The sequence below is a fragment of the Tympanuchus pallidicinctus genome, unplaced genomic scaffold (assembly GCF_026119805.1).
Source record: "Tympanuchus pallidicinctus isolate F22 unplaced genomic scaffold, pur_lepc_1.0 scaffold16, whole genome shotgun sequence".
In the NCBI taxonomy this organism is placed as follows: domain Eukaryota; kingdom Metazoa; phylum Chordata; class Aves; order Galliformes; family Phasianidae; genus Tympanuchus; species Tympanuchus pallidicinctus.
In genome coordinates, this window is record NW_026294679.1 from 24,780,291 (window position 1) to 24,807,893 (window position 27,603).

General features: G+C 39.5%; 2 protein-coding genes across 10 annotated transcripts in view; one reads left to right on the top strand and one right to left on the bottom strand.

The window, feature by feature from the left end:
• Positions 1–17,051, bottom strand: part of MYPN (myopalladin) — a 69,690-nt gene extending 52,639 nt beyond the window's left edge. The window contains exons 1-2 of one of the 3 annotated variants that reach the window (XM_052677986.1): positions 16,762–17,050; positions 3,602–3,796 (exon numbers count right to left, since the gene is read on the bottom strand). The gene's annotated coding sequence lies outside the window, so the exon portion shown is untranslated. Of the gene's footprint in view, positions 1–3,601; positions 3,850–16,761 lie in introns of those variants that run through there. The other 2 variants (XM_052677987.1, XM_052677988.1) reach the window with 2 other exon arrangements.
• The window catches only part of HERC4 (HECT and RLD domain containing E3 ubiquitin protein ligase 4), a 38,685-nt gene continuing 24,323 nt past the window's right edge, over positions 13,242–27,603 (top strand). For 2 of the 7 annotated variants that reach the window (XM_052677995.1, XM_052678002.1), the window contains exons 1-5: positions 20,501–20,622; positions 21,369–21,524; positions 22,722–23,008; positions 25,372–25,531; positions 26,531–26,607. In XM_052677995.1, the coding sequence (XP_052533955.1) occupies positions 22,783–23,008; positions 25,372–25,531; positions 26,531–26,607 (463 nt within the window). In that variant the 5' untranslated portion in view covers positions 20,501–20,622; positions 21,369–21,524; positions 22,722–22,782. Of the gene's footprint in view, positions 13,260–20,500; positions 20,623–21,137; positions 21,304–21,368; positions 21,525–22,721; positions 23,009–25,371; positions 25,532–26,530; positions 26,608–27,603 lie in introns of those variants that run through there. The other 5 variants (XM_052678000.1, XM_052677997.1, XM_052677996.1 and 2 more) reach the window with 5 other exon arrangements.

Sequence of the window (27,603 nt, forward strand, 5' to 3'; positions counted from 1 at the left end):
AGAGATCTTCTATGCCTAAGCTTCTGACAAAAATAAAAACACCTGAAAACAAGCATGCTACAGGTCTGTGTTTCAGAAATATTCTACTTCATGTGTATTTCTGAGCAGCCTGTATATTCTTAGTATTCCTTAATATTCAAAGAATATTTTTTCTTCCATTTAATAATTTCCAGATCTTAAAGCTTCATCTGATCTCAAGTTGAAAGAGGCTGGTGGCTTTATACTGCTCATTGTAACATTAATTTGCTAACAGGTGTGGTGTTAACAAATATCTTCACATATTGCTGCACTTGGCTTTCATGTAAATATCGATGGTTTAAAGAATGTTTAGTTATAGCTGATGTATTGGTACTACTGATTCTGCTCAATAAAGGAGCAGTGTCAGGCTCCCTTCTGTAAATAGCACTTGGATAGGCCAGCTTCTCCCTTGATACATTGCAGCACAAATCTGGACTGACTTGTGAGAGGTGAAATGTGTTGTATTTTGTCCCTAATTTCTCTTCCTTTTCTTACTGATAGCATAATTGCACAGCTCACAAAAGAAAAAAATGGAATTTATCAACTTAGAAATGAGATGAGATAACCTAACCCTAATCCCACCTCCAAATAGTTCTGCAGAAGACACTCCAATAGGCCTATGTGCACTTGGACTCATGCCCTTGAATACTTTTTCACCTGACCCATGACCTCAGTGCTGCAGCAGTGGGCACTCTGCACAGTAAAATAACCATCTCTTCTTCACATAAAAAGCACAGGCAAAAACTTCTAACTTTGTCAACATTTCCTTCATACTATCATAATGAAAGAAACGGGTTTTTTTTACTCTGATCACAAATATGTTTGTATATATATACGTATATATATTCACAGAATCATCATACAAGTAGTTCTCATAATGAGAACATAGATCCATTTTTAAACAATGCCTCAAATTCTCTTGCTCCTTAGTGAATCTATCTGAACTACAAGGTTAAACAATACCTTTGTTAGACTCCATGCAAAGTCAAGTTGAAACTGAAAGAAACTGCATCTGATTTTTAAATTAGAAGGTCGAAAAGAAAAAGAGATGAAGGTAGTCTTTGAGGACAGCCTGGGATCTTCCTCTCCCACTGACCTGTGAAGGCAGGGCCACAGCTGCTAGGACAAGCTCTGATTGTGGTACTTCAAATGCCAGTAATACAGGACAAGTTTTTATTAAGTATGCAACCCAGATTCCTTCAGAGATTGCCCATGTGAGAAATGGTCTATACAAAAGACAGAGCAGAAGTCCATAGTTTGGTGCTGAATGTGCTTGCAAAGGTCCACAATGGAAAATACAACAAACAGGCGACAGTATTCTTTTATCCGGGTCCAGACAGTCACACTGCACTGCAAGCCTTTCATAGCTAAAACTGCAAATCCACTTTCACGGACAGTGACCCCAATGATTTAAAGTAGGTCATTTCTATTATTCCTGCTATCAATATGTGTAAGCAGTGCAAAAATCCAGAAATGCATGAGGCTGAGGGCTACTGCCCCCAGTTTTATTTTGGCTCTGATAGTTAGTAAGTGATTTGAGTACTGCATAGCCTCACTCTACTCTGACAAAATACAACACTCCATAAGATGACTGTAATGAGAATTTGCACAACTTAAATGCTGAGCAGATTTCTCTATTCTACCCATGCGTGTAAGCAGCACTGATGTCAAAGGAATTGTGCACATGTATCTGAAGACAAGACAAATGATTGCTTGTGTAGCCAGCCTGAATAAGCACAAACTGGACAAAGAAAAGCCTTGAAAAGCAATGGTATGCAAACAAAATACATGTGCCTTTGCACATCTATTTGTCTGGTGATTTCAAATCTATCGGCTGTTTTGTTTTTAGGATGTCATTCAGTTTTCAGATAAATATTGGCTCCTAGTGAAAAAGGGAACTAAAGTCCTAAATGAGGCACAAAAGAAATCCGGTTGTAGTTTTTCTAACAAGGCCCAGTTGTGCCTTTTTTTTTTTCAAACTGTCATTGTATTTTTTATCTGCTGTTCTGTCCTTTTATGTTTTTTCACCAGACAGAGCATTGTAACATAAAAACTTCCACTTTTCAATCATAATTATATACTATTATGCTTTAAATGAGACTTTAGTGGAACAATTTGCCCATACTCATAGAATATTATTGTTTATGAAAACAAGTACACCAAAGTAAACTTTTTTTTGGCCAGTTAATTTGATGCCAATTTAGGGTGTACTGTCCAACTGCTCTTATAGTTCTGTGTACATTTTTAACAAGTCACCTTAATCTTATATTTATTTACAAACACAACTAGATATCAAATTCTTAGTAGCTGTTGATAAGAAACAGCTTCTGCAGTAGCACAGCAAGACATATTGTAAAATCTCCAGAGAATGAATACAAGTAGCAAAACAGCACAGAATGCATTTCTTTCTCCATGATAGTCCACCACATATAAAACCTATCTCCTCAATTGACTATAAATGTAGTCAAATATACTGCTTTCATACTGCTCAGCTGTGGGAACTAATATGCTTCTTATTGTTCAATTTTGTAGCCTTTTCAGAAAAAAAAAAAAAAAAGGTCTACAAAGAAACCCAGAAAAATTAAGAAGGAAATATTCTGACCTTAGAAACCTTCAGGGGATATAGGAGTGGGAGAAGAGCAGTGCTGACATTTGTGAAATTGTTCCATTAACACTTGCTGATTTTGTTTCCGCTCTTAAACCCTTAGAGCGTCTTCACAAATGTAAACCTCATGACCAAAACAAAACTGTTGATAAAGTAACCAGTATCTTTAACATGATTTGTATAATTTTCTGCTGGCGTAAACTGGAGCTAATCTGCTGTCTTCTCCATTGTTGGCATATTATTTTGTAAAACTCAAGATGGGCTTCTGATTACTGCTTAATGTTGCAATATATTGAGCCAAACATTTGCTACTGACAGTCAAATACTCTCTGAGAGAGAAAGAGTGCAGGAGAGATAGTCAGAGCTCAAGGGGGAGAGCTATGCCCTTCTAGCAGGACTGTTTCTGCAGCTGTTGTGTACATTAATCCAGAGAGCAGATCTCCCAGCACTAAATATAGCCAGCGGGGTCATTTTACAGGACAAAATAAATAAATAAATAGAGAAATAAATAAATAAATAAATAAATAAAGTTTTTCACTATGGTCATGCTAAATTAGGTTTGATTTTGTTTAAGAAGGAAACCCACGTTATGGCATCTCAGTTTAAGGCTGAACAGCAGATTGTAAACATTTCAGAGAGTGGAAGGAAAAAAGGCTGAAAGAAGAATACTGTCCCGGCAATGAACTTTTCAGGTCACTATTATCTTCCGTTGACTCTGGAGGAGTCAGACTGGCTCCAAGGGATTTTGAGAACCCCACCAATGCTATTCAAGCCCTTTATAATGCTGCAGAACATTGTTTCTCTTTCACTGTAATACACACGTCTCAGCGTAATTTAAGTCCGTCAGTTTAAAAATGATTTGTTCCCTGTATATGTCTTATCAGCAATAACTAGCATTTAAAGATACATGCTCATCAAACCCCTCTGCACCTGTGCTGCAAAATCAAAATGCAGACCAATCTAAAGTTGAAGCATTACCTTTTTAAATTCCTCCAGGTGTTGCTGCCCAATGCTGGCAGTTAGTAGCGATGACAATTATCCACGAGTGTGAGATTAAAGGTAAGGAAGCAAGGGAATTCTTCCAGTCCTCAGGAACACAAACAGCTAGCAGTCCATACAGTGAAAGAAGTTAACCTTCGTTGTTACGAGGATGGCTGTAAGAAGCTGGACAACCTGTCACCACCGGAGCAATAGCATTTGTCAGTTGCAGGTCCCAAGTTATTTTGAGCAGCGTAAACCATGTGCCTGCAGAGCATTCCACCTCATTGGACAGGAGAATATTGAGCACAGGGAATCCACTGCTCCGACAGCACCTATGGGCACCGAGTGCCTTCTCCTCACCCATGAAACAGACCCTACAGATGCTTACATACATTTTGCAGATGCATCCAAGAGGCACTTGTCATCTGGTTTATACTTCAGCCTTTTAGGATTATTTATTACTGCTGCTGTCTTTACAATTTGATCAGAACTTGAAGATTATTGTCACTGGGAAACACATTAGTGAGTTACAATATAAAAGTTCTGCAACTCCAAATGCAAACTCAGCAAATGTGATTTAATAGTAGAATATTTCTGACTTCTTTAAGTGTTTAATTTAATAAACACGTAGAACAACTATGCAGAATTCCTTGAGGATGGCCTATAACTACAAATCCTAAAAATACTGTTTCTAAACTTGTTATTGAGTGCACAGAAATAAACTCCTGAGGGAAAAGTAATTAAAGAAGACAAATGAAACTTGGCTTTAAATGAAACAGAGATGTGGAAGAATTTCAAAATGTTTTAAGCAGTACGAAGAATGTAGTTTACAAAACTGAGCTACCAGTTAAAACCATGAGTGACTAACACCTGCCACATCAAAAGGAAAATGCAGAGTACTTTTTCTTTTTACTGATCATCTTAGACAGCAGCAGCAGCAGCAATAATAGAATCTGAGATTTTACATCATTCAGCTTACAAAAAATGCTGCTTGATTGTTGGTATAATACTGAAAATTCTCATTACAACACTAGTTTTAAAATGTTAATAAAATGATGTGCACATATTATGAAGAGTTGAATTATAGCCATTTTGACAACTAGTGATGTAACTAACAGGCTGTCTGATCTTCCCTCGTTCTCCCAAGGGAGCGTTACCAAGTGAGCTCTTTTGCCAGAAAAGGGATTCTCCCGTGGTTCTTCGGAGAGGTGTTTTATGAGGTGTAGCAATATGAACAATCAGAGGTAAAGGCAGTTCTCTTCTGAAAATTTTCCTTGGTGCACTGCAGGTGGTTATCTTTTGTTTCTCTCTTTTTGTAAATACCATTGTCAGAACAGCTTGTGAACCTCATCCCGTGATGTGGTTTCTTCAGGGATATGGAAGAATTGCATCCTTGAAGTCAGATCTTCTTTTGGGGACAAGATAGACATTTTATGGGTTCAGTGATGTCTAAGATAACGCTATACCTGGATCAGAGACCTAATGTATTCTTTTATAATGTCTGTAATAGTAGATGTGATCCACAGAGTGCTGACAGGAACTGCACATGGATACAGTACTGCATACTACTGTGGCTTGAACATTAAATTATCTGTACATGAAAGCTACAAAGTCTGAAGCTCAAAAATAAAGTTTGGCATACCTGATAAAATAATTGTAAATCCATATGGACCTGGGCTAAGACAGAATTATTACAAAATGTGCAGGGAGTCCTGTGGAGCTGTGAGCTGGTGTTTGTGTACAATACACAAAATTAAACAATTCAAAGTAGCTATTCAATCTGATTAAAAAAAAAACAAACAACTGCACACACAAAAAACCCCACAACAACACAAAAATATTCCACTTTGAGAGAATTTTATGTAAGGTGCTAGAATTTCAAAAGTATTTAACAATCTGTACAACAAATTAACTAAGGGTTATGCAGAAAGTACAGCACTGAGAAACCTTAAAATTGAGCGACTAACACCAGGCGGTACAAGGATAAAACTTCAGGAAGCAGAAGAAATTAGGGCATATGCTAAATGTGCAGGTCACTACTGAGCCATCATCTTCAGAAAGTCACATAAGAAAATTTCGGTTTGCAAACAACAGCATAGAGTCCATGAAAATATTTCTGTACCTTAGAGATTGCTTTTAGAGGACAAGCAGCTGCGGCCTTCGACTACCGAGTACTAAAAGTCATACTGTGGCACTTGAAGATAACATGACCTCCAGTTTTATGTCGTTTTGTCTTCTGGAGGAAGGGAACATTTGTCTCTCTACCATTAGTCTTAGTGTTCTAGAATAAAATACGTGAGCACTACTTCTCACCAGATCTTGTCTGTCAAAGCCCGAAGTACCTTTACAAGTACAAGGAGTGAGTCTTGAAGCAGAACTTGGTATGTAGCTAGCTGACTGTTATTCCACAGTAGGATTATCAGACAGTACTTGTAAACCCTCAGCATTTATCATTATTGGAAAATACTTGATCTTCTAGATATTATGATGGAGTTACTACAATCCTATTAATAGCATGTGCTGAACCATTCATTGAAAAAAGAGATGGGTTACACATTATTCAGCTGAAGACAACTGGTAGATATTCGTGTGGACTGCCCAAAATTATGTAAAGGGCTTACACTGTCTTTTGGTGGCCACCTGAAAACATCCCTTAATACCACGCATATTATCTGGTCTGACAGAAAGCCTGCAAATACGGCTGTGACTGGGAAGTACCTCTTGGAACATGGTATGAGAGAATATTAGAGCTTTGGAAAGTAAAAAAGAAAAGCATCTGAAGAAGTCATTGTCCTTTCCAACAGTAATCATTTTTTGAAACAGCTCAGAGAAGCAGCAGGGCTTAGCTTGTTGTTCCAGTGTAACAGAAGCACACAAGCACTTCTTTGGGGCGTAAGGTTGCAATAATTCCAGGGTCACTGTTAAACCACAGATAAGACAGTATCATCTACCTAGCACATAGTATATATTTGCCAAATTAGTTTGTAATAAGAAATTATCTGCTTCATGCTACCTCAATTTCACAGTTACACATCTACAAAGCTTTATTTTGGCTTTAGGGGTTAGTGCTGGAAGTAGTGCTGACAGCTGCAGGGTGGCAGCAAGCTTTCAGACATACATTACTGGACATCCCTGATTAGTTTGCTACTTCTCACAGAAGCCAGCGATGAAAAACTGCTGGACAAACTTCAAAGTCACAAAGAGATCTCAAAACCACAAGTCACAGAGTGCGCTACAATTACGCTTCCTTCTGGAACTGATCAGTCACTGTGAGCAACCTCTGCCTACCACTCCCCTGTATACCCAGAACTGTGCTGGTCCTCACAGCCTGTCCAGTGTTTAAGTTAAATACCTATCATCATCAAGGGCCTGGATATACTTTGGTGTCTTTGCTTACAAGAGTAGTTTGTGAGTGCCACGTGGCAGTGTCTCTGGTAATGACGGCTCATTCTAATATCCTCTCACCTTTGTTCTGTTATTATTTCAGAAGAACATATCAGCACTCAGTATACTTATTCTGGAGCATTAGAAAGTGTGACCAGTGTCTGCAGGATAATTTTTACCTATTACAATCTCTTGGCTTAATTCTTAAACCAATAAGGATCAAAAGGAATTTGCAGTATGGTTAAAGATAGAGGTATGTCACAGGTTGTGATTTTGTACTCAGTGTTGGCCAATGGGCAAGTGCAGATTGTTTTTGCCACGTCTGCCTCTGCAAGGGACAGGCAAGAGTGCTGAGGCAGATCCAGAGATAGTTGATACAGCCTACACGTTTGCACTGGCACAAAAATAACAACAAAAGAAGATGGTGGCTTGGTGCTGCTTCTGCATTGTGAAGAGCAAGTAGACTTCTGTACTATAAGCAGCAGTGGGCAATTTCTTTGCTCTAAAGGGACACTTGAGAATGAGACTAGATATTATTGTGAAGGTCTGCATTTTCTGTACAACTGGGAGTTGTACAGATAAAAATCCTCCAGTTATGTGTGGAAACCAGGAACTGATACACAAATGGTAGAAATGACAGATCCGTGTTTGGATTGTCAGCAAAGTCATGGCCCACAGCCTCTCTGAAGCTGACAAAGGTTCACATCTATTGAATTGTTATGAAGAAAAGGTGGTATCATGTATGTCATAAAAACTCCTCACCATGCTGTCATGAGTCCACGGAAGTATGCATTTTAACACTGACTCCTTCCATTAAGCTGATAAAGGTGATATACAAAACAGCATCAATTTGCTGTTGATTTAGAGGAACATAATATATGCTTTTTAAAATCAAATACTGCCTGTAGATACAATTTGGGTTTCAAAAGCCCAGTTTACAAAAGAAAATACATTCAAAAGAAACTATGATATTATACTTTTGTTTTCTATTTTCATACATAACAAAATGTTTTGAGAGGAGACCAAAAAAACACATTTAACTCACAAGTTTTATTGTGGGTTTTTCTAAGTGAAGGATGGTAAACACTCAGTATTTGATACAGCAGCAGACTGTGCAGATAATTGCCCATGAACCTGTGGCATTCAATTATACAGAGCAGGAAGACAGTGCTAATACAGCTATCTTACAAATTAAATGCTTTACCTATTTCTGTTTTTATTCCCATAAAGCCTATCTGATGATCTACCTAAATTTTTATAAATGCCTTCATCTCTAGCATGTGAGCTAATGGCTGTTCGATAGTATTTCTCACAATTCCTTTACAGTAAACCAGAAACAATCTACTTTTCCCAACCAGACGCTAATGAAACAACATTGAATTAATTTCAAGAATCCTGTTTTCACAGAGGTTTAAAAATGCATCTTTTTTGGGTATAAAAATAATCAAGGGAATGTTGTGGGTATGTTTTAGAAGTTAAAAAACAAGCAGCATTGACTGTTTGTGCATAAAGTGTGCTACTACACCATTTGGTGTATATGATAGTGGATAAGATGCTTGTTAAGCACAGAAAGGATGAGGAATTGACATGAAAGGGCAGTATCTTTTCTTGTGCTCTGTGCTTTGTATGTTTTTATGTTTGTCTTTTATTACATTATTACTGTTGTGAATTGGTATAGTTTTGCTTAAGAATCAACCACAGCTACTGAGAAGGTACCCCAGGGTACATAAAGGAAGAAAATTCGTAAGTGATTTGCAAGCCCTGTGTCAAACAATATCAGTTGGATATTTCCTATTCATATCATCATGCAGTGCATATCTTAGCATAAGCCTGCCAGATATTGTGTGATTCCAAATCAGATTCGAATTTTAGAAGTGGAAACATATCAGAATGATGAAAGAAATGGTAGTTCCTTTCTGCAGAAAGCTCAAATATTAGCGTTGAAACATTCCCTCATCTCTCTCCCTTCAAAATGAGTCCATAAATAAAAAATACAGTAGGAATGATACAGATGAAAGATGTTATCAGTATTTCCAGAAAATAACAGAGATAATCCCCAGAACAATAAAGAAAATAATAGAGATAATTCCCAGCAAGAAATAATTTACATTATGGGTGATGATTGTAAACGGGGATTTATAACACACCTTTTTCATTTAAAAAAAATAATACTTGTACACAATTTTGAAAGTGTCTAACTTGGATTCTCTGCCTCAAAAACAAAAGAACACCAAGTCTATAGTTCATATTATTTTTTCTTTCTTGTGCACTGCTGTCCTTTGTACAATACTATCTTTTATAACACAAAAAAATTGAGATAGAACTGTTCACATTTTACGATTTCCTGTGTAGTTAATATCTTACTGAGCTCTCCTACGTTCTTCTTTTTGTGAGGGAATTTCTATTTTTAAGTAAGTCAGAATGTCTCAATAACATTCTACAAGCACTCTTTAACTTGAAAGCATTCAAATTTTAATGTGGATTGTTTGTGGTTCAAATATAAAGTGCACAAGCTCTCCTTGAAGTTACCATGATCTGATACAGGTTTTGGCTCACATCAAATTTCATTCTCGACCAGGCTCATTGCTACAAGACCAAATGATCTGTAGAGCATACAACAAGTATTGATACATAGAGGCTGACAGTCGCCCAAAGAATCAAAACTTTGATAAAACCTGTTATGTGAGACTGCTTTAAAAAAGTGGAGGAAAAATAAAAAACAAAGGAAAAAAAACAGAAAAAAAATGGAAATAATACTGATGAGGACTCTTACCTACAAAATCTAGTGACTTAGGGGAGACTATACCTAGTAATCATTAGAGAAAGAGATAAGAAGTCATTGGACTAAAATTTAAAACCCCAAAAACTGGATTCAATTGCTGAAAAAAATATCAAGGGGGTACGCTGTTTAATTCATGACTTCCTTTGGGCAAGCAAAACACGAGGAAGCTTGATTTGATATAGATGCCAAAAAAACCCTTGACATAATGATGGCAAAAAAAGCTTGACTGAAAGGTGTGAAATTTATAGGTGGTGTGATAGTCCCAGCATCTTCAGAGACCACAGGACCTATTCTGACACTGTAAGGTTTCACTGTCCTGATTGCAAGGCATGTCTAGTCCAAAACAAACCAGAGAAGCGTATCTGACAATAGCTGTCTGCTGTCTTCAGCTAACTTGGGGCACTAATGTGCTTTGCAAGATTTGCATTCCTACTGTGACTCTCTCCTAGATCAAGTCTGGTGCAGGGACAAGTTTGCCAGATCTTGTGTAGCTGACACAACAATGGTCTGGACTTGTCTTCTTCAGATTATATGTAAGAGAAGGCACTAAGCCAAACACTGCTTTCACTTTTGCTGTTCTTTTTGAAGTTTTGTTTCCCCTTTTTGCAGCTCATCTAATCTGATCTTCGGTTAAAACACGTTTAGACACTAGCAGCTACGGACCTATCCATTTCCATTAGCTTCTTTACCTTTATCTAGAACATAAACATCCAAAAATACCAATAAGGTTGTTTATAGCCATGTTAAATACCAACTGAACAGACTGTCACTAGAACTGATAAAAATAGTGGGGATATTTTGTTATCTGAGTCTGAAGGAAAAGGAAACATGGGATGGTTAACTAAAGTGAAGTATGCATTGTAAACTTAATATTTTGAGTATTTGAGCTTTTTTTTCCTTTAGTACTGTGAATAATTTTAAATAATTTCCATTGCAGCTATTTCTATGGTTGAAATTAAGCAGACATGACATCTACAGTGTCTGCCTTTGTTAACTGCGTAATGTTGTCTGGTGACAGGGTCATACACATGAATGCCTTTTGACTTTGGGTTAAGATTAGCACAACAATGCATTATGGACTGTATTTTTAAAATTGGATTAAGAGTCAGTCTACTGAGGTGTATTTGTAACCACATTGCCAATAATGCATTTGTCTAACAACAGTTTACAGTGCAGTCTTTATTCATATATCACTATATATCTCTTAAATGGCATAGCACAGAATTTCATCCAGGCCTCTTACAAATAAATTCCAAAATCCTTAAAGAACTGAGAGGCTTCACTAAGAAACTATAAATGCTTCTAACAAAAAAGAGCCAAGTAAGCGTTGCCATTATTTATGGAAGCCTATTAATGTGAGTTGCATGGTAATGAGAAAAAAACACTCAGGCTTTTGCCTTCTGTCTGCACCTGTAATAAATACACAATTTATAGAAAATACAAGTATGTTTCATGTCTTTTTCTGTAACTAGAGAGAACAGCTTTCTAATGTATTTATTTGTTTTATGTTAGTGGCCCTGAGGCCCACAGCAAATTATCTACAAAATGGAGAAGGTAGGAAGCAGAGGCAGCTCAGTCTAATGGTAGTGCAGATCAAGACCCTCAGAATTTTAGAGGAACTCACACCAGAATTAATGTCTGGTGAACACTAGAGGTTTTGGCACCTGTTACAGACAACAGACTTGCAGAGAAAATCAGCTCTAGGCAAATGCTTAATAGGATGAAACATTCAGTAACTTGGTACCCTAGCTAAAGGCTCATTGCCAGAAGAGAAAAGGAGAGGGCACTCTAGATAGTCTGCATCTTAAAAAATAACTTCCAGAGACGCCTGGCTTCCCAAGCACATGCAGATGAGAGTTTCAGTGGTTTATCAGCAATGTTTATGGCAGTTTATGGCAGGCAGGTAGGCCAGAGTTGATCGATTTGGAGGACAGCACCATGACTGACCAGTGATATGGCTAGGGGAACTAACTAAAGCAGAGCTTTATAAGCATAAATCAGATACCAGGAAAATTTTTTTTTTAAATGAGAGTTTGCTAAAATATTACTGAAACAAACTCAGAGGAAAGACTTCGTATAGCGTATTAGAATGATGTCACAGAATGAATTGCCAAACAGTCCTGTCTGAAGTCCTACAGCTGGGGGAGATACCATATCCACACTTCACATGGAAGCTGTGATGTAGACACACGGTGGCAGCAGAAAAGTATGGCAGTAGTAGTGAGTGGGGTTAGGAGCATGGAATTGCCTTGCTGTAGCTAGTGGGATGAATGCTATTACTTGATCCCTTGTGTGTAGCATTCAAAAGCAGTGACACTGCCCTGCTATCTGACTGTATGGACAAGGGAAAGAAACAACTTCTGTAGAAGTTCTAAGGCTTCTAAATTTTCCCCCCTTCCTATTAAAGCAGAGTCATTTTTTAATAAAAACACATCTTGGTTAGAATTCTCAGGTTCTGAATCTCATTAGGTGACTGCTAGCAGAAATAGTTAATATTTTACCAGCATTTTGAAGTGTCACCTTATTATACTCACTTGAGATCAATTTACCTGCCCCTCCCAGTTATTCTGGCACTCTTTCCCCTTATGCTGCCTCATCTGTCTGGAACTCCTTTTCCCCAGGCCACTGAGTCATCTTCCCACTTTAAATGTTGCTTTCTTCATTGTAATTTTAAACTCACTGCCATTATAATTTGTGAACATTTATATGAAGATGCATTGCAAAAATTACATCCACAGATGCTAGTGAAACTTCAAAATTTTTTTTCTTAGGATTCAGTATTACTGACAGAATTAATTTTAAAAACTGTTGGTGGTTTTTTTTTTTTTTTTTTTTTTTTTTTTTGGTAAATCACAAATGAACTTACGGAATGGGTAGATGTGAGAACTCAAGTCATTTGATAGGATCAGCATATTGAACACCAGCAGTATCTGAATCACTCTGTCTTGGTAAAGAACGAGACTCAGGCAATGTAAGCTCACTTACCAAAGTAAGGATCGTGATCCAGAAAATTACTGAAGTAAAGCAACAGCATGAGGTGCTGACCATTCTGTCCATACAGACTGGCTGTGAAGATTGTTTCCTGAGCCAACTGTGATCTTTTCATTGTCTTAAGAGCAATACAAGGCATGAGAGAAAGAGCAAGAGAGGGAAAATACCTTTCCTATTTCTTGTGCTAGTCTCTAGAACTGTCTAGTCTCTGAACAGTCAAAATATCAATTTATTCAGTAAAAGGAGTCAAAAGACATATCACCTCTGTTAGTCTGATAAACCATGTGTGTTACAAGCCTAGTTTTGACCAGCTAGTACCTCTGTGACATGTAGTAATGCCATGTGTTATCACATAGGTTATAAAAAGGAATTTTCTTTCTGTCTATCATGGATTTGAATATGCTTTCTTAAAAAATGTCTTACTTCCTTTTGTTTTAGAAAACACAGAATATTGGAAAACTCCAAACTGACACTGAGAAAGAAAATGCAAATATTATGGTGAGTGTTTTTCATTTCATCTAATTAGTAAAAGCTTTTAAAGCACAAAAAAATCTTTTATGGTATGCTTAATTAATGGTGTGGGACTGTGGAAACTTGATGTTTGAATAAAATTTTAGACACACTCTTAAAGTATGTGCTTAATGTTAAATCAGGAAAACATAGATTTGTGGAGAAATATTTACTAGTTTGCAAATTCAAAGACAGGATATGAAGACAAAGCCTATGCTGTCATAAAATAGTTTATAACATATATTTTCAATTTTCTCACATATTTGTTGAAAAGCTAAAGGATCTGCTGGTATTGTATTGTTATGGACAGAATTTGTGAGAAGTACATTCAAATTTTTTGACTTCTCTGCACAGAAGGAATATAAACATGTATATTTCTTATACTTGAAATTTCAGTTTAAAATATATAAATGTAAAACTTTGTCAAACGGCTTTGATGGTTTTGTTAGAAAACATTGGGAAAATTAATATAAAAACAGTATCTGCCTAATTGTTACTGGGGCAAATAGTGAGCTCTGTATCCAGCTAAAATCAGCTCTCATACTAATGGCACACAGGAGCAAATGTAGAAGTGAAAACTTCAGAATTTTATCTATTCCTGTTAAATATTCCAAACTAAACCTCAGCCATCAGTTTGCCCTGAAAATGAGCAGATACGGCAATCTTGAACAATAGCTCTTTGCTGTTATAACTCTCTGGAAATTATGATTAGTTGCAGTGCTCATAAGCAAAATGCTTCTAGGTTCATGTCTATTATAATTCTGCAGGGAAGCCAGTAGAGATAATTAGAGTTCTAAACAAACTATTTTAATGCTTATGGTTATTATAAACTCAGAAGATAACCCAAGCAGATTTATAATGGCAAGGAGCTATTTAGAGGCTCAAGCTTGAACGAGAGGCCAGGAAAAATATAAAGATCATATGTCATTTACTTCTTAGGAAAAGTGGTTTCTTTATACAAAAAACGGTTTCTTTACTTATTACAAAGCAACCACTTATCTACCAGGTCAAATAAGCATGAAGTTAATAAGGAAAAAAGATAGAGAAAAAAAAAATTATATTGTTACATTGAGAAAAATTTAATTTGTAAATTTATATTGTTTGTTGAAGAGTGTTTACCTGGCTGAAACTGCTGCAAGCTTATCAGCATGCAGTATTCCTTGTGCTGAATTGCTTGTATTTGCAAAAGTTTTGTCACACTGATCACAATATTTTGTACATGTTTGCAAGCTAAAAGCTTTACAAGTCTAGAAGCTAAAAACTTTACAAATTTACAAGATAAAAAATGTTGTGGAAGTCTTTTGTGATGAAATTGGAGTTTCATGCTGGCAATCTGTATGGTGGTGGATGTCTCCACTGGGTCATGGGGCGTAGAGAAGCTGCTGTGTCTCAGTTTGATGGTATGGAAATGCTGTGCCTTTTCCTAAGGGGGACTGAGGAACAATCAGTCTCTCTTGCATCTCCAGAGATCCAAGCCCTAGGAGTAATCTCAGATTGATATCTATGTGTGTTTAAGGGTCATTTTGCTGTTCCAGAGCCCTGCCTAGAAGATATAGAAATAGCTGTGTATTATTCCTTTATGGAAATAAGTAAATATGTCTGTGTTAAGTGGGGATTATCCAGTACCCCTCAAATAATCATTTCTCTCTGGGATCAATGATCATAATTTGTGGTGCCCTAGTGGCTTGCTGACATTAATGACAAGAAAGCCTTCGTCAATCAGACAAGGGTGATGAGTCAGTGATACCACCCTCCTTATCCAAGAAAAAAATGCCAGCTAAATGCAATGGAGGTTTGGCACAGGTGACTGCTCTACTATTTCTGCTTGAAAATGATATATAGTTGCTTTGGCCTCCTCTTACAAGCTCGAAGTTTTAAACTGAAGCCATTTTTCCTGCGCTGGCAAACCAAATAAACAAAGGAACAGTCTTCTAAGAACATTATCCCAGGATTTTCTGGAGATAAGTCCCTAAATCGCTCATTAAAAAATCAACAGCAAAATGGTCAGCATCTTGCACAACTCCAGTGTTGTTAAATAAAAACAAAACCTTGTCTGTGGCAATTTTCCTTTTCTAAATGGTAGCTTGTTAATTATGGGGATGCAAGATCTCCAGGAACATGAGCAGCCATAAAATTTTTTTGCATGCAAATTGTGCACTGGGAAGCAACATTTTTTCATGTAGTTACAAGGATTTGATTGCTGATCTTGTGCAGCTTACTATGCTTATCTCCCCAAAATCATATCAACTTTTTTGCAATTCTTCTATTTCCCGTGCTAATATTCAGACTTATATTGTAGGAAATTCAGAGTTATGTTCTTCCAAGCACTCCAGTCTCTGACTGCTCTCATATAATTTCTCTGGAGGCCCTTCATAACCTGTGCAAGAAAAATCTAATTTTCCACCTATCCAAGAGTCTTAATCCACGGTAAATATTTAATCCATTTTTGAACAGAGATCTCCTATACTGAAGTTGATACCAATGGCACAGTCCATGCTGTACCAAATATCGTTTGCTAACTGCACCAAAATAGATCTTAAAGTATCGTGTCCCTCTGGGTTTCAGTAATACCTGTGAAATCATTAGGCTCATCCCGAATTAAATTATGAAAGCTGCAAACAGTACTATCTAACCATCTTTACCAAACAGAAATATCTCTGTCACAAAACAGTCCCATATTTGTGAGAGAGAACTACCAGCAGAAGTATTTCTGGTCACATTTTGTGTCTCACAGTCAATTATTTCGTTCCCGTCTAGTCTTCCACAGTGTCCTATCATAGGAATAGAGAAAAAAAGCACGTCCTGACTCTCATGTAGTCACGGAGCCACATAGTCTATTGCACAGAACTGGTGGCTGAGTCCTCTCCTTCCTAGGGAATCACGCTTTCTTCTCTCCCCGCAATCAGCCTTAGCATCCATTAGTTATTTTGCCTGTTGTGCCCTCTGGTATTCAAATGTTTCCTTACAGTTTCTTTTTGCCCCTCATCTGCAAATTTCATTGTTGTTCTGGAACCTTTTCCTTTACTCTCATACCCAAACACATCCACACCCATCTTCCCACTGCCTTATAGTTTATTTCTCTCAAAGCTTACTCATTGCAAAGCCCAAGAAATGGGGTGGAAATAGAGCTGAATGTCTGGAAACTATCAGTCTGGCTCAGCAGAGAGGGGGAGCTTTATCATGATATTTCTGGATCCCATAACAGTACTATTTTTTCCTTCTATTATCAGTTCTATTCCATGAACAAGAAGCTTAATTCTGTGAATTACATGCAAGTTCTGCCCCCCTTCTCCCCCTAGAGGAAAATAGATCATCACTGTTGTTTTCATCACAAATTTTCCTCCCTGCTGTTTCCCAAGCCCACTGAGAGAATAGATCCCCCCACCATTTGCACAATCACTCTTCTTTCACAGGTCACCCTGTGCTTAGGAAAAGGAATTACACTAAACAGTCCAAGATGGAAATTTGCAAAGAAGCCAAGAGTGCTCACCATGAAGTGGTGGGACCTGTCTGTGCATGGGAGTCAGTTCTGGTCCTCTCCTGTGCCTCTTTGTTCTCCTCAGTGCAGCCTGCTACCTTTCTGCTTGCTCTTTACGAAATAGTAAGACGGCTAATTTTAGGGTGCTTCATCATCCTGCCATGCAAAGACACAGTGTCATGTCAGAATCAGCTACATGTGGCACCACTTGGAGCTGCTATTTTGTAAGCTAAGGTTCAGTGTGTCCTCAATTCGGTGTCTGCAGGGCTGAACTGGCTCAAATATTATCTTTGTATTTCTGGAGGAGTTTACCTTAAAAATCAAAGTTCAGTATTCCAGCCTGACCAAAAGCCCAGTTTAATGACATGGGAATTGGTGTGTCAGCATCCAACTTAAACAAACAAACAAATATAAAAACAAACAAAAGACAACATGGAAATTTCCTGGTGTTCATTCAGCTTCTAGCCTGCTGTTCCATTGTTGTTATATACTAGAAAATTTAATGTAATAGTGTGAAATATCTCAGCAATAGGAGGAGAATGGGTCACATGCAGGAGGGACTGCACTCCTAACCCTCTCTGTGTGGGATGCTTGAAAATATTCAGCATCTTCAGCCCCAGCCTGCAAATGACCTGGCACTTCTGTGGCTTTTGCCACACTGCCAAGGAAACTGGGTAGTTGCTCTGAGTCCCAGCTGTTCTTTGTGTGGGCTTGGGGATATTGGATCTGTTTAGAAGTTTGTGAGCACAAGAACTGCATACCTCATGCAAAGGTCAGGTTCCCTTCGGTGTGGTCTTCCTGTCCAGCATCCATGGTTGTCCTTCACTGCTTTTCCATTTTCTGTACATCTGTCACCCTATGAGTAGCTTTATTTTAGCTATATTTTGTGGCCTGGAGGCATGAAGGGTAATGTAGCCTTTTGTTCTTGTCTACTTGGAGGTATGACTCCTCTGCTTCTCATTAACAACTCCCTTAATTACATGCCTCAGGTTAGACAAAGAGCTTGCAATCTTTGACTTAACATTCAAAAACGTGTCAGAAAATTCATTTTTTTCCCCACTATTTTGCCATCAGTTACCAAATAATTGGTCTTAGTGATAAGCACATTCACATATGAGCTAGCAAGAATCACTACAATGTGGAGGGTGGGCAGGCAGAGAACTACCACGTGCTCAGCTGTAAAGCAGCAGAGCATAGGCACATTCATTAATTCACTAACATCCAATACTGACATTGTGAAAAATGTGAGGATAACACAGAAAAACTGAAATCACATAAAAAGGTTTGTCACTGCCTTGTTTGTAATGCCATTTGCTTTCTAAAGCCTTTCCTTTGTCTTAATCAAGAACACACCACTAAACAAAGGCTTATCGCAAAGGTTAGCAATTTCTCACTGCAAAAAGCTGACACCTCCAATTTCATGTTATCAGCTGCTCTGGACACATGTTTCTATTTTTTGTTGTCTGTGACATATCAGAGTATTAAAAAAAAAGGGGGAGGGGGTTTGAAGTGAGGAATTAATGTTTAAAAAGTATGTACTGACTGCTGCTGGGAGAAAACGGAGACAGAGGGAAGAGAATTCATCCCTATATTCGCCATTCAGAGAGTTTTACACAGCTGCATCAGAAACACATCTATTAACTGAATATTTTTCAGTATTAGAGCAAAGTATGTTCTACTGGATGCATACTAACATGAATACCAAATGCACACCGAATGTACTAACAATAAGGATAGTTAGCATGTATGATTTTTTTTTTCATTTTTGTGTTGTCTAAATAGGCGTTTAACTGGAATACAAATTAAAAAAACAATTGTGCTGACAGCAATCACCAGGCAGTAACCAAGCATTACTATTTTAATAATGGCAAAGAGTTTCCTACTTGTCGTGACCATCAATAAGACTGCAACTGTCATAGCTAGCCCTCTATAATGAAGCATTTATGAGAACTAAATCACTTTCCTGAAGTCAACTGTATTTACATTTCTTGTATTCACTGGATTTTGCATCACTGCAGAATACTGTTTTTTACAAGTACTGCAAGGATATTGAGAATGCGGAGATGCAAGCATGGTCACCCACGAGAGCATGTGGTTCTCTTTGGTGCTGCTGTGGAACTACAGTGGCCATTTGGTGAATGCTGAACTGGTCGTACTGAGTGCAGGGGGTCCAAACAGCGATGTGGCACTCCCTTTCCCCCACTGCTTCTGTATCTTTAGTCCCACAAAGGAAGAAACTTTCTCCGGGCACTAAGATAGGAAGGATGAGGGTCATCTGACAGAGAAGTTCTCAAGCTAGGTAGTAAGTGGAGTCAAAATACATTTGTACTTTAGTTCAAGGCACACTTTACTTATTTTGCAGCAATATAAAACAAAAGTAATTCTTTTAAATAAAATAGCTATGTCTGTTACACAAAGGAGGTGAGATTTGTTGGATGACATTCTACGCTGTTTCATGCTTCACATGTTTCTGACTTGTAAGGCCAGTTAAATAAAAATACTTTCCTATGTAAAAATTGCACAGGGAATATTACTGTTATCTTCAAGCACGTGGACATATCCCCACATGCTGGCCAGAGGGCACATTGCACAATGACTGCTAACATTTAAAGTCTACTCTGCAGTGCGATTACTCAGTTACTGTCCTGCTTGTATCTGCATAAAAGGAAGTGTAGAAGGTAATGAATAAAATGTCATCCTCTACTTGGTATGTATGGCAGCCACTGCTAACTTTCTATTTCTGTATGCAAAACGGATGGAGGCAAATCACTTGCATCTCTCCTTCAAGCAATACATCTGTGTATTTGCCACGCTGCAAAGTACTGCATCACTTGGTTGCGTAGCAGACATTCCTATCTTGTTTTCTCCGTGTAAGAACAGAACATTTCTGCTTTGGATCCTCAGTGACACAATTAGAGCCACAAGTCCTCAGCAGTCCTATGGAGCCTCGCCTGTACAGATATACAAAGGGATACGTGACGGCTGGGCCAAGATATCTCATTTGCTTTCGTTTTTAAGAATACTGTGTTAGAGGGCAAAGCAACGCCAAGCCCGTCGCCTTCCCGACCCATCCCTCGGGTCCGCTTCTATTCCCCACCTCGTTGCACGAACCGCAGCGAGCGGTCCTCCCGACGTAAGCAAATTCTCGGGGAAAAAGCGGGCTGAGCAAGCTGTCTCCTGTGCTAATCGGCATTTTGTTGCTTCACCGGAGATACGCGCTCAGTGCAAACGAGTGCTTTAACGCGACGCCGAGGGGAGCTCGGAAACCGAACGCGCAACTCAGAGAACTGCGTTCGTTTCCATTTGTGAAACGCAGCTTCCGTAACAGAGCACAGAGACCGGAGGCACGTTTCGGATGTCAGGAACCAAGCACGCCGAAACCGCGCTCTCCGCTCCTCGCCGGGACCCCCGCCGGAAGCACCGCCGACGCCCGGCGCTCTACGGAGCCGACGGAGGAGTGGCGACCCCCTCTCTACATCGCTCGCCTGCCCCCACGGCTTCCCGCCCTCTCGCTCAGACTCCACGCAGCCGTACGCGCCCCGCCCTTCCCGGCGGCGGCACCACAGCAACGCGACGCAGGGCGCGGCCATTCAACGCCCCTCCGCGCGGCGGCCCGGTGACGTCACGCAGCGCCGCCGCCCCCGAGCGCGCGGCCGGGGCGAAGGGGGGCGGTAGAGCGGACGCGCCTCGGCCCCGCCCGCGGATCTCGCGCCTGCGCGGCGGCGCCGGTCGGGCCCTGTCAGCGCTCCGTGCCGGGGCCGTTCACGCCCTCGCGGTGGTCGGTGGGGAGCGGTCGGTGGGAGCCCGAGGCGGTCGGGCCGGGAGCCGCGGCGCGCGGCCTCGAGAAGAACGGGGAGCCCCGTCCGGCCGTCGGTGAGTTCCGTCGCGTCGTGACGCGCGCTGCCGGGCCGCCGCTCCGAGGAGCCGCCCTTCGGCCGCGGGGAAAGCGGCCGGGGCCGGTGGGTGGGAGGTGGCTGCGGGGCCGGGGCGGGGCGGGGCGGCTGTGCGGCGCCGGGGAGCTGCTCGAGGAGCCGCTCGAGGAGCCGGGTGCGGCCCCGTCGCAGCGGGAGGAGGACCCGGTGTGCCGCTGCCGCCTCCTCTCCCACGGCGGGATCGCTCTCGGAGGGCCGCTGCGGGGCGGGCTGCCGCGCCGTGCTCAGGAGCGGAGCCGTTAGGGCCGTTTCCCGTTAGGGCAGCCGGGCGGGGCGGCGGGAGAACGGCGGTGCCCGTGTCGAGCGGAGCTGCGTGGGGCGCCCGTGCGTGCGGGAAGCGTCCAGAGCCTTCTGTGCCCCGCTGCCAGCGGGAAACGAGCCGTGCCTTACCCTCGCCGTCTGTTCGGTGGCGGCGTGTGACGGGCCTTGACGTCACGCGTAGTAGAACCCTGCGGCTGACAACGCGAGCGGTGCCCGCGGCCAGGGAAGCAGCGCTGCCGGGAGTGAGGTTAAAGTACAGCGCCGGTTTGGTTCTGGCTCTAACACTAAACGAACGAGTCGTGTGTGGAAGTACGTAGCTCCTTGGATAGAGAGCAGGAATTTCATTTTTTCCTGACTGAAGGTAAATCTTGCCCGTGGGAGCCTTGAAGCGCTACATCTGTACATTTTTCCTCACTTGTGTTGCAGGTTGAAGCTCGTGCTGCAGTCGCTCTTATGGACATGTGAAAGTTGCTGTTGTGTGGCTGTATCTTAACTGAAGACTTCTCCCATTCGATGTTCCCTTCTGAACGTGGTAGGATATAGCTAGGGAAATATTTGATCATGCGTCACCTCCCGAGATAGGTAAACAGAGCACAATGTATTTTAAGCTGTTTGGTTGGGATTTGTTTGCATGTTTGTTTTTGCAAGATCATAACAAGAGGCATTTTGCTTGCTCTGTGTTGACTTCTGCAAAGAAAAATAGTTCACCCTAGTTCACCAATAGCTATGCTGCCAGGAGTCATGCCATTGGTTTACATAACACTGGTGCTAGCTGGTGTCTGGCTTGTCTGAGTGAGTTTACACTGAAGCGATATATACATGATCCTGCAGAATATATGATTGAGTGCATTGGTTGTGCATTGTATTCCGGGTCGTGCTATTGGTGCTGTTTTGTCACTGTTGATGAAAACTTGAAGTGATTTTACACTGTGTTGCACGGATTCCTAAACTGCTCTGAAAACGTGGGGAAACTGATGTTGTGGGAGTATAGCAAAAGTAGTAGTGAAAAAGTCATTCTAAGGTCTTAATCCAGAATACTGAAAATGTAAGGGAAGAGTAATTTTTGTATCTTGTGCAGACAGGCACAAAGTTTGTCAGCACAGAAACAAATACTTGCAACCCAGTCATGCTAGCAATGAGAGCTAGCATGAATGAGTTTGTATGTGTGGCCTCCTTCTACTGCAGAAGTAACCGTGAAACTGTGGCCCTGTATTAATTTTATTGCGAAATTGGGACTTCTGTTTGAGCTGTTTCTTCTTTAGAATTGTAAGTTCAGTTGACTCACAGTTGTTTAAATATAATGATTGACGTGTTTTATTCTTTATGTTGTGTAACTGCATTGATCAGAGCTGACTATGGTGGTTTTTTTTTTTTTTTTCCGAGCTGTGAGTCAAGTGTTGTTTTTGGGGATCTTTTCAAAGCCATGCAGAGAGCTTTCTGGAACCAGGCAGCTCCCCGGGTTAATAAACTAACCTGTATGTAGAAGTAGCTTAGAAGATGTTTGAGGTCACCTCCACTGCCTAGAAATGGCAGTGACTGTAATTTGAATAGTTTAGAATAAGTAATTATAGAAGTGCCACGGAGGATAATATTTAAAATTTAGAAATAAACTTTGATAACTCCCAGAATCTGCATATTTTAAAACTGAAATTTGAAGTGACCAGTAAAGGATCTTACTGAGGTTAACACAAATATTTTGTGTTATTTGTGTGTACTTGTGGATTATGTGCTATCTAGGCACAATACTGAAAAGCTGTCCATTTTCCCTTTCTTGAACAGCTACGCATAAAGAAAATTCTAGAAAAGTGAAGCTGGAAGATCAGCAATCAAGAGCATAAAAATGTTGTGCTGGGGAAATGCGTCGTTTGGACAACTTGGACTGGGTGGAATTGATGAAGAGATTGTTTTAGAACCCAGAAAAAGTGACTTTTTCTTAAATAAAAGGATCAGAGATGTGGGGTGTGGACTAAGACACACTGTTTTTGTCCTGGATGATGGGACTGTTTATACGTGTGGATGCAATGACCTAGGACAACTAGGGCATGAAAAAGCCAGGAAAAGACCTGGTAAGTTGAGAAGAAATGAATTACAGAGCATACCTGTATTTGAGTGTGTTTTTTCTTTGTGATGCTACATCAAGCCCAAGGCTGTCAGTGCTTGTGTGTGTGCTGAATTGTATGCACAGTAGTTCTTCCAAGATCGGTCATGTTTTTAACAGAAAAAACATCCCTTTGCTTGGTTTGCGTGGCTGTGTCCCTGTATTTTTGCCAGTTCAGCTAGTTTTCAGTGTGTTCAGTAGTTTCAGTTTCAGTGTTTTCAGTGCGGAATTGCTTTACCTAAGGCTGTAGAAGACTCACTGAGTGGCTGTAAGCCCAAGGGGAGATGACCTTCTTCAGTACGCGGATTAGTGTTGTTCCATATGGATGGGTTTGGCTACTGGAATGTGCTGGAAATGAATATCTGGCATACCACAGTTGAGAAGCACGTTGTGTGTTTTTATTACTGCAGTGTATTGTATGGAGCACGTCTGATTAAAGCAGTGTGATTTAATTCTTCTTTTTTTTAAAAAACAAAAACAGATGAAAAACTTCTGTACAAATGCATTGCTAGAGCAATAGAATTTGGAATAACCTAAAGGATGCAGTGTAAAACTTAAAGGGGCTTTTTTCTATGTTACTATGAGTTCTTGGTTCTCCCTGGTGCGGTTCTGTAGCAGAGCTGGTAAACATCTTGTAGGGACTGCAGAGGAGTGTGCACATGGGCTCCCCTCAGAGCTGTGCATGTGAGTCATATCTGCATGCTGCTTAGAGAGATGGAACAGTGCATCTGACGGTGCTTCTGTAATAAGCATCTCGTAAGCAAACTGAAAAGCCTTAGTAAGAGTTTATTCTGATAGCTGTGAAGGAGTTTTGCAAGTTACTTGGCACAATAATTGATACAAACTGTTCATATGGAAACAAGAAAGATAGTACCTCTCTATTATGCAATATTCTAGTCATTCTTTGTTCAGAGTTTTGAATTTGATGCCAAATAAAGGTTTTTCATGTAGTTGATGTGTAACTTAGGACTAATTTGGTCTTCAGTTGGGAAACAGTAAACGGATGTTAAAACTGATAAACTCATAAACTCTGTTTTGCGAATAGGAATAGAAACTCAACTTGTCAAACTTGTTCTGAATACTTGTTACACTTTGAAAATGATGCTGGAATTGTCTTTTAACCCTTAAAAAATATAATGGGGTAACTAATTGAGCATTCTAGAGAGGCTCAGTGTCTTTACAAATGGGTGCATGCTCTTCTGGGTGTATTTCTGCTGGTCAAAGGTACTTTTGTCACTGCTTGTCTCTGCCACCAGTGTCACCAGCGGTGCTATTTAGCTCTCTCTTACCTCTTGCCTTCCCTCAGAGCTCTACTGGTCACAGAGGTTCTATGAATTATTCATAAAACCATGTTAGTTAGCAAAGTCAGGCTGGCTAGGTTAGCAGCTGGTAAGGATGGTCTGCCCTAATGTACACTGTGTTGCCTGAACTAGAAAGTGCAAATGTTGCCTCTTCTACTGGCAGAGCTGTCGAGACCCTTATGAGCTAAACTGGGCTGGCAACCTCTTTAATAACACCAGCTTGTAGCAGTATGAGTGATTTTTTTGCTGCCTTTTTAAATTTTATTTTGTAAGCTGAGTGTCTGTCACATTGCAGATACCATTAACTACCATTTTGGAACTGAATTAGGCTGCACTAGACTGTTTCTGTACTACATTGATGATACACAGGAGTTTTTATCGTGATTCTTAATCAGTAGTAGAATTCGCACGTTTGAAGACTGGGCATAAGATTTTCAAGGAGGGAACTGTGTACAGGAAGAAAAATCGCAGGTACTTTAGTGTTTGCTTTTCACAGGTGTGCATTGTGCGTCTAGAAAAATTAAGCTTTAGGATCTGTTTCTACAGTGTTTTGCTTTATAAAGAGGACATTGTGCAGCTAATTGCAAAATCAGTAGCTTCAGTCTTTAATTGGTCCTGCCTTGTTTTGCAGCTCCTTTTTGTTTATAATGAATAGGTGAATTCAACTTGCTGTGTTGAGGTGTTTCCCACATACAGAAGTCTACATGTGTAGTCATTTGACAGTGAATTTTGTTATTCATTCTCAGATAGCAAGGTTAGAAGAAGATGTTGAAAAACAAAATCTGCAGGGTTTGTGTGGTTTTGTATGTGATTGTGCCAGGTTAATTGCAAGAGCTCTTGTTTGAGTGGCAAACTTCTCCTAGAAAGCATGTTTATAATTCTAAGATAAGGCTATTTTGGCAGAATTCTAGGCTTGCTTTGGTGTCATTTCAATGGACATCTAGGAGATAAATGACTGTAACTGTTGTGGATAGCATTAACTTGTTAATTGCTTTTCTTTTATTACTGACTTCTTTTCTTATTTTCTTAGAGCACGTTGGTGCCCTGGATGCCCAAAATATTGTAGCTGTATCATGTGGAGAAGCCCACACTCTTGCATTAAATGACAAGGGTCAGGTATATGCTTGGGGTCTGGCTACTGATGGACAGCTTGGCTTGCCTGGAACAGAAGAATGCATCAGAGTGCCCAGGTTAAAACCAATATATATATAGTAAAGTTATTTTCATTGAAAAAGTGTACTTAAATTTCACTAGTCAGTCTATTCTGTTATAATTAAGAACACTCATTAGGAAATGTGTTTTAGCTGTTATGCTTGCGTGCCTGAGACTGTTTATTTCCTTTCTCAAATATTCAGTTTAGGTGAAAAGTGTGCAGTGGGTTTGTTAAGGTAGTTTATAAATTGTCATCTGCTAAGAGTGGAAGTTACTCTGGAAAAGTAACATGTTTGTTATTTTTCAACATAGATAAAAACCCGAGTGACAATTCTTTAGAACATGAGTAATTCTTAACTTGGCTGTGACTGTTTGTGACTTGTGTAAGTGTGGAAGATAGGAATAACAAATTTAAAGGTTATTCAATTCTGTATCAAATTTACAAGTCCTCAGGCCTTTCAGGAGTTCCCATTTCTCTCATCAAAATGAAGGTGTACTAGATTTACTGTAGCTTAATGTATGCATTTGCTGCTTCTTGATTATATTGTGTGATGCCTACTTGCTTGTAAGCAAATTTGAAGTTGATGTTAGAGATTAAAAAAATAATATTCAAGTTTTAGAATGTAATTCAGCCTTTACAACTAATATTGATTTTAAAAAAGAGTAATATGTTGTAAAACTACTTTTATTTTGAGAACTCAAAAAGGAGAGTCTCTTCTTGCTTCTTTTATTCACTGCCTCCATTCAGCAATGGCATCTCCTTCTAGCATCTCTAAAGTACATACACCTCCCTAATCTTTCATTTGTTTTTTTACTGAATTGATTATCTTGAAAATAAGACAATCACTGAAGATGTTGGCGAAGATGATGTTTTGTCTTAAGATGTAACTAAATAACTTTTAGAGCATTTAAGTTAGTTTCATGTACATTATTACAGTGAAAAGGACACATTTGATGATTTTATCCTTTAATGTGACTTGTTATTTCATACCATGATCTAGCAGCTTAATTCCTTCTCTGTTTTTTTACCCCAATAGAAATATTAAAAGCTTATCAGAGATACAAATTGTGCAAGTTGCTTGTGGTTATTATCACTCACTTGCACTCTCAAAAGGTAAGCAAGATTCTTCTGGAGCTATATATAATTTCTTACCTGGTAGTACTAAGGTTGTCAATGTTCTGTTTCACTTAGACTTAAATTTCAAGAACAAATGTATAAACTGAGGCAGTGTTGAATATTCTTTCTTTTTTTTCTTATGCTTTTTTATTTATTGTCTTGCTTTCACGTAATTTTCTTTTTTAATTATTTTTTTTCTTTCCTTTCTCTTATCTCTCTTCATTTTCACCCTGCTAGCATTCTGCTTTGTCACTGGTCTTTTGTTTTAGCCTGTAAATTACAGTTATCAAGGCTCGCAGGCACTTAATGCCATCTGCTTTTCTATTGTAAATGTTGGTTTTTGTTGGTGATTCTAAAGTTAATATTTAATTTTCTATGATAACCCACATTTTGAATAGTTAAACGTTTTCTCAAAACTTTTCTGGGTCTGTGAATGTACTTAGTTGGCTTCACTCGTGTCACAGCACCACAGCATCTATTAAATGTAACTGCCCATAAAGACAAACGTGAATTTAAATCTACTTCTTGTTTGTTTTTATTGTGACAAATGAGACTTTTGTCCAAAAACTCTGAAACAAGTGGCTGCTGGACAGAGTTAATGCTCATTGTGGAAATCCATGGTGTTAAGGGGGGGAGAAGAGGGCAGATTACTGAAGGATGGTAGTGTTTGACAGTGTTTCTGTTTCGTGTGAGTAAAATTTCAGCTGCATAAAGTGGACAGGAGGGGTATTAATTGTATGCTGATCTCTTTAAATTTGCATTAATTTATACTGACTACCTGTGCCTTGATTCTCTGTGTAATTGTTCATGGACTTGTATTGATTTCTGTGCCGTTCTGGTAGCTTTGCTCTGTATAATCTAGTGACATTCCTTTATTTTGAGGATATAAAGGATATATTCTGAGATATAAAGTTAACCCTTTGTCTGAGTTTTATATGTATGAAATATATTTTAAAATATTTCTATATTTCTGTGTATATGTCTATATAATGT